The sequence below is a fragment of the Siniperca chuatsi genome, linkage group LG24, assembly GCF_020085105.1.
Source record: "Siniperca chuatsi isolate FFG_IHB_CAS linkage group LG24, ASM2008510v1, whole genome shotgun sequence".
NCBI classification, from domain to species: domain Eukaryota; kingdom Metazoa; phylum Chordata; class Actinopteri; order Centrarchiformes; family Sinipercidae; genus Siniperca; species Siniperca chuatsi.
In genome coordinates, this window is record NC_058065.1 from 994,165 (window position 1) to 1,001,664 (window position 7,500).

General features: G+C 43.8%; 1 protein-coding gene across 1 annotated transcript in view; it reads left to right on the forward strand.

Annotated features, from left to right (window-relative positions):
- Window positions 1-965: 965 nt before the first annotated feature.
- The window catches only part of LOC122872005 (NLR family CARD domain-containing protein 3-like), a gene marked incomplete at its 5' end in the record, with an annotated part of 36,850 nt that continues 30,315 nt past the window's right edge, over window positions 966-7,500 (forward strand). The window contains 5 exon segments of the mRNA XM_044187666.1: window positions 966-1,044; window positions 1,198-1,426; window positions 1,537-3,340; window positions 3,997-4,170; window positions 4,990-5,163. Of these exon segments, the coding sequence (XP_044043601.1) occupies window positions 966-1,044; window positions 1,198-1,426; window positions 1,537-3,340; window positions 3,997-4,170; window positions 4,990-5,163 (2,460 nt within the window).

The following is a 7,500-nucleotide window of genomic DNA, read 5'->3' on the forward strand; positions in this document are numbered from 1 at the left end:
CCTTTTCCCAAAACTTTTCCTACGGGCCTAAGCCTTGTCTTCAACCTGCAATTAACCTCCAGAGGTTGAGGAAACACGTCTTTCTTATTATCTCGTGGGAACTCAGTGCTGAGGTTGACTGCAGCAGCTCAGTTTGCTTTGTTTTACAACATGGGAACTTTTCTCATTGATTCACTCTCGGCCTTTAAGAAAATTTGTTTCATGGTGGAAAAGTTCTCTGGTGGGGGCCCCAGCCTTTTTAGCAAAGTCTCCAAACACCTGTTAGCTTTTCTGGGTCAGTGAGTTTTAGTGTTTATGTGTTTCTTCAGGAGGAACTGGAAAACCAGCCCGTGTGTTCCTGGGTGCTGTATTATCTCGATGTCTTAAAATAGTCATCTGCTGTCAAAGGTGAATTTCTGCGAAAAACTGGTGTGTTTGTTCGACTAGTTTGGTCTCCAGTTTTTAAACCTTTACTATTATAGGAAGTTCCTGGAAATGTTCCTTTAGCACAGTGCCTTCCCTTCAATCAGGCGGGATTTAATATCAGCTGAGGAGTAGTACAAGGAATACTCAAAGATCCAAGAAAAGCTGAATGTATTTATACACCATTCTAGACACTGACCTTTAACCTTAGTTGGGGCCCTTCTTGGTTACCTTCAAAATATATTTATCTTACTTTCCTGGACACCGAAGACACATCTGGAAACTCTTTTTCATTTGGGACGCTGTCCTTTACGTTACCTCATAACATGTCATTCCTAACCCTTCCAATTGAGATATTGTAGAACATACTCTAAACTATAACACATGCAACTTCAACAAGGATTGACCGATGTTCAACCTAACAATGACCAACACTTTAATGTCAGTGGAAACCATCTGATTCAATTTTATAATCAACACTTCAGCTCAAAGGACCTTTAGCTCGTGTTTGTCTCTGTGTGGACAGACATAACATGAGCTAATGCTTCATGATTCCTCCACAGAGTCGACCAGGAGAGCTCAGAGGTTCCCAGTGGTCAGTCTGCCCAGCAGCATCAAACACACCTGGACTCCATATTTATGGTCTGTACATCTATTATTACATCTATTCTGGTCACAATAATCTCCACGCTGCACTTTTTAGACCAGTGGATTGTCAGTTTGTCCAACATGGATCTGATGTTTGGTTCCATGATTTTAGTTTGATTGTTTCGTTCATATAATATTCTGTTCCAGCTGCTGGAGGAGAACATTGTCACTTTTGTGAAGAACGAGCTGAAGAAGATCCAGAAGTTTCTGAGTTCAGATTACCCAGAATGCTTAGAGAGTCAGAGGGAGGATGAGGAGGTGTTGGACGGTGAGGAGGAAGAGCAGAGGAGGAGCAGCAGAGAGGCATTTCTGAAGATCACACTGCACTTCCTGAGGAGAATGAAGCAGGAGGAGCTGGCTGACTATCTGCAGAGCAGTAAGAGGATTTCTCTAAAGATTTAACATGCTGGATAAATGGGACATTTACTGATGTCTCAAGAGATGGAGGGAAATATTATTGATCTGATATTTTGTGTGTTCATTCAGGAAGTCATTCTGGAGTTTGTCAGCGTAAACTTAAATCTCACCTGAAGCAGAAGTTCCAGTGTGTGTTTGAGGGGATCGCTAAAGCAGGAAACCCAACCCTTCTGAACCAGATCTACACAGAGCTCTACATCACAGAGGGAGGGACTGCAGAGGTCAACGATGAACATGAGATCAGACAGATTGAAACAGCATCCAGGAAACCAGACAGACCAGAAACAACAATCAGACAAGAAGACATCTTTAAACCCTCACCTGGAAGAGACGAACCAATCAGAACGGTGATGACAAAGGGAGTGGCTGGCATTGGGAAAACAGTCTTAACACAGAAGTTCACTCTGGACTGGGCTGAAGGCAAAGCCAACCAGGACATACACTTCACATTTCCATTCACTTTCAGAGAGCTGAATGTGCTGAAAGAGGAAAAGTACAGCTTGGTGGAACTTGTTCATCACTTCTTTACTGAAACCAAAGAAGCAGGAATCTGCAGGTTTGAAGAGTTCCAGGTTTTGTTCATCTTAGACGGTCTGGATGAGTGTCGACTTCCTCTGGACTTCCACAACACTAAAATCTTGACAGATGCTACAAAGTCCACCTCAGTGGACGTGCTGCTGACAAACCTCATCAGGGGGAACCTGCTTCCCTCTGCTCGACTCTGGATAACCACACGACCTGCAGCAGCCAATCAGATCCCTCCTGGGTGTGTTGACATGGTGACAGAGGTCAGAGGGTTCACTGACCCACAGAAGGAGGAGTACTTCAGGAAGAGATTCAGAGATGAGAAGCAGGCCAGCAGAATCATCTCCCACATCAAGACATCACGAAGCCTCCACATCATGTGCCACATCCCAGTCTTCTGCTGGATCACTGCTACAGTTCTGGAGGAGGTGTTGAAGACCAGAGAGGGAGGAGAGCTGCCCAAGACCCTGACTGAGATGTACATCCACTTCCTGGTGGTTCAGTCCAAACTGAAGAATGTCAAGTATGATGGAGGAGCTGAGACAGATCCACACTGGACTCCAGAGAGCAGGAAGATGATTGAGTCTCTGGGAAAACTGGCTTTTGAGCAGCTGCTGAAAGGCAACCTGATCTTCTATGAATCAGACCTGACAGAGTGTGGCATCGATATCAGAGCAGCCTCAGTGTACTCAGGAGTGTTCAGACAGATCTTTAGAGAGGAGAGAGGGCTGTACCAGGACAAGGTGTTCTGCTTCGTCCATCTGAGCGTTCAAGAGTTTCTGGCTGCTCTTCATGTCCATCTGACCTTCATCAGCTCTGGTGTCAATCTGATGGCAGAAGAACAATCAACATCCCAGGAGTCTGAAACAAGAACAGATGAATCTGCAATGACACTTCTCTACCAGAGTGCTGTGGACAAGGCCTTACAGAGTCCAAATGGACACTTGGACTTGTTTCTCTGCTTCCTCCTGGGACTTTCACTACAGACCAATCAGACTCTCCTGCGAGGCCTGCTGACACAGACAGGAAGTATCTCAAAAAACAGTCAGGAAACAGTCGAGTACATCAAGAAGAAGGTCGAAGAGACTCCCTCTGCAGAGAAAAGCATCAATCTGTTCCACTGTCTGAATGAACTGAAGGATCGTTCTCTAGTGGATCAGATCCAACAGTCCCTGAGTTCAGGAAGTCTCTCCGCAGATGAACTCTCTCCTGCTCAGTGGTCAGCTCTGGTCTTCATCTTACTGTCATCAGAAAACGATCTGGACGTGTTTGACCTGAAGAAATACTCAGCTTCAGAGGAAGCTCTTCTGAGGCTGCTGCCAGTGGTCAAAGCCTCCAACAAAGCTCTGTAAGTAGATACATAGTGGGGTTTATTCATGAACAGGAGAAAGAAATTAAAACTTACTTGTTTCCTTACTGTTGTCTCTCCAGACTGAGTGACTGTAACCTCTCAGAGAGAAGCTGTGAAGCTCTGTCCTCGGTTCTCAGCTCCCAGTCCTCTAGTCTGAGAGAGCTGGACCTGAGTAACAACGACCTGCAGGATTCAGGAGTGAAGCTGGTGACGGCTGGACTGGAGAGTCCACATTGTAAACTGGAAACTCTCAGGTCAGATTAAGTCACACTTTGTCTCAATGTTTTAAAATGATTCCTCTAAGCTCCATTTCATCACGGTTCCTGAATCTCTTCTGTCAGGATTTTAAATTGCTCATTACAGAAAGTCTTTGAATTTTCCAATGTATTTTGTACTAATTGAGGTTCACATATTGTACAGCATGAAATATGAACTGAGACTGAGAGCGTTATTTATGTTTCAAAATCATTATATCATATTATAATTTCATGGGTTTTTTTACCGATTCAGTCACGTTTCCAACATGTTCAGAGTAAAACAGCAAGGATTTTAACATGCTGAGAAGATATTATATATACTGTATCAGCAAAAGTACAGACTCAGCATTTTAACACAAATGTTATTTGTCATCTTGTTCACTATTTCCTCTCCAGACTGAGTGGCTGTAACCTCTCAGAGAGAAGCTGTGAAGCTCTGTCCTCAGTTCTCAGCTCCCAGTCCTCTAGTCTGAGAGAGCTGGACCTGAGTAACAACGACCTGCAGGATTCAGGAGTGAAGCTGGTGACAGCTGGACTGGAGAGTCCACATTGTAAACTGGAAACTCTCAGGTCAGATTAAGTCACACTTTGTCTCAATGTTTTAAAATGATTCCTCTAAGCTCCATTTCATCACGGTTCCTGAATCTCTTCTGTCAGGATTTTAAATTGCTCATTACAGAAAGTCTTTGAATTTTCCAATGTATTTTGTACTAATTGAGGTTCACATATTGTACAGCATGAAATATGAACTGAGACTGAGAGCGTTATTTATGTTTCAAAATCATTATATCATATTATAATTTCATGGGTTTTTCTACCGATTCAGTCACGTTTCCAACATGTTCAGAGTAAAACAGCAAGGATTTTAACGTGCTGAGAAGATATTATATATACTGTATCAGCAAAAGTACAGACTCAGCATTTTAACACAAATGTTATTTGTCATCTTGTTCACTATTTCCTCTCCAGACTGAGTGGCTGTAACCTCTCAGAGAGAAGCTGTGAAGCTCTGTCCTCAGTTCTCAGCTCCCAGTCCTCTAGTCTGAGAGAGCTGGACCTGAGTAACAACGACCTGCAGGATTCAGGAGTGAAGCTGGTGACGGCTGGACTGGAGAGTCCACATTGTAAACTGGAAACTCTCAGGTCAGATTAAGTCACAGTTTGTCTCATTATTTAAGTTACTTCTCTAAATTTGAAGCTCCACTTAATTTCACAGAGCTGCTAGCATGGCTGTAGAATAACATTTAGATCACAATGTCATGGTTACTACTGAATCCCTGATTCAGTCACTGTATTTATTTATTTATTTGGAGAGTCTCCTCTTGTATCTGACGGACGCAGCAGGACCCTCAGATGATCTGCCATGTGTGTTGTTTTGTCTGTTTGCAGACTGTCAGGCTGTCTGATCACAGAGGAAGGCTGTGCTTCTCTGGCCTCAGCTCTGAGCTCCAACCCCTCCCATCTGAGAGAGCTGGACCTGAGCTACAATCATCCAGGAGACTCAGGAGTGAAGCTGCTGTCTGCAGGACTGGAGGATCCACACTGGACACTGGACACACTCAGGTATGAAGAGGCCTGCTGCAGCCACAGACAATCAGTCTGACAGGAGAGGTCTTTTTGGTTAAAGGTGGATATGAGAGTTATATGAACAATCACACATGTAGGAAGACTTTTTCCTTTGCTCAGAACAGAAACACTGGTTGAACGTAAGCAGGAGATATTTGTGTAGGAGGTCTCCAAGGAGAACATCTCCAGGAACAAACATGATATTTGCCTGTTGGTAATAATTTATGGAGTTTGGACAGAGAGGTCCAGGACATGGTTAGAATATTATTAATAATAATATTAATAATAATAATAATCTTTATTTATAGAGCACTTTTCAAAATCCATATTACAAAGTCCTTCACAAAGGCAGCAAAAGAAAACACACAAGTCATAAAACCATCTGGTTTTAAAAGAAAACATAAAAAACAAGAAAAACATCTTTAACTAAGTAAAAGACAGTTTAAAGAAAATTAAAACAAGTAAAATCAGGAAAGGCTCTCCGATTAACGTATGTTTTAAGAAGGGACTTAAAAGAGATCACTGACTCAGCCGACCTGATTGCCTCGGGCCGGCTGTTCCAGAGCCTCTGGGCCTGACTGCAAACGCTCGGCCCCCTTTAGTTTTGTCATAGCTGTTTAGTCAGCTGTTTAGTTTAGTCATAATAGCTGATCACGTGGCTCCACGTTGCCCCTGGCGACTATAACACAACCCAAATATGAACATATGACTGCGCAACTTATAAACCGTCCACCTCTCACTCAAGTGGCTGTTTCACTGTAACACAGTCCAGAACTTTCTCCACACAGTAGCAAACTCACGAAGACCCAGAAACCTGGTCTCCAGATAGCCAGGCATTAGACCCGGGACAGCTACGGAATAAGTAGGACTTACGTTTTGGGCTGCACACAGAACTTCAACAAGTCAGAAAACGGGGAAACAGAAGAGTAAAACAGCCTTTCACAGCTGCTGCCGTCCTTCCTCTTCAGCTACCTGAGCGCAGCTGATGAGTGGGAGGGCCCGACGCGCTGACTCTTGACTCTGATTGGTCAGAGTGTGTTCCGGCCTTTTCTACAAACAGCGACTCGTTTAACTGTCGTGAAAACAGTGTTGAGTGTTTTATAGTTTTCTGGCTTATAGTTCTTGTGGAAGTGGATTACTTTGAGCACATGTACCAAAAAAAGGTCAGTAAAGTAAAAAAAGTATATTTAATGAGCGTTATTCTGTGTTTATGTGATAAAGAAGACCTTGATCTATAATTGAAGCCATTTGTTCTAAATATTTGACGCTTTTCAAAGAAAATATGAGGAAGTAATTCATGGGGACAGAAATGTTGCTGCATAACAAGAAGGACCCAGGTGGGAGAGCAGGAGAGGGATCGAAGACTGAAGCAGCTGAGAATATAAGGATTCAAATAAGGAAAAGACTTGACGAAGCCAGATTTATTGCTGACAGAGATTTCTATGACAGTTTGTCTGTTTTTCCTTTTTTACGTGGAGAACTGAAGTGCTGAGCGCTGCAGGGCCCCAGTACAGCTGGTTAATAACAGCTGGCCTCCACAGCTTCAGGTCCTCCCTCTCCTTTGCAGCAGCATCCAAAGTTTCCTGTAGACCGCTTTCACAGCAGAAACACAATGTTAGAAAAGAAAACATCATTACAGCAACAGCCGACCTGAAGGGAACTACCGACAGCCCTGTGAGAGGAGTTCATTCAGTTATCTGTTCATGACTGAGCTCATAGTGTTGGGTGGTACAGGACTGCATCACACTGAGAGCTGTTTCTAAGGTTTCGCCCTCCTACATGATGGCAGTCCCTTATGTTACGTAATGTGACGCCATGTTGGAAAAGAGCGGCGACTGTTTCTTCTGAATCTTTGCCCTTCTGTCTGTGAAACATCAAATCCTGCATCAACTCTTCAAATGGTTGTTTCCAGGAAAGGTTCAGTAGAAATGTAGTTGCTCTTTCAGCAGCGTTCAGCGTTCATGCAGGCCAAGTCCTGGACCAGATGCTGCTGCTGGATGCAGCGCAGGTTGTTGAGGTGGTGTTGGCGATCCCAGGTGGAGCAGGTGGAGGGCTGAGCTCCACCTGTTTTTACAGATGTTCCTGTACTCACATCTGGACACGTCACGTTTGTCACAGCAGATTTAAATCTGAGAGGAGTTTTCCCCAAACTGTCGTTATTTCTGCTTTGAGTGACGTCGAACATGACGTGTGCAGCACAGTGAGACAGAAGTGATCCTGACAGGAATTATTCCTGCTGTAATATACATCACAGATGTCAGTTCAGCACCAGACCACAGTAACATGAACACGCACAAAACATCCAGCACATGAAACGATGCTGTTTCTGTCAGA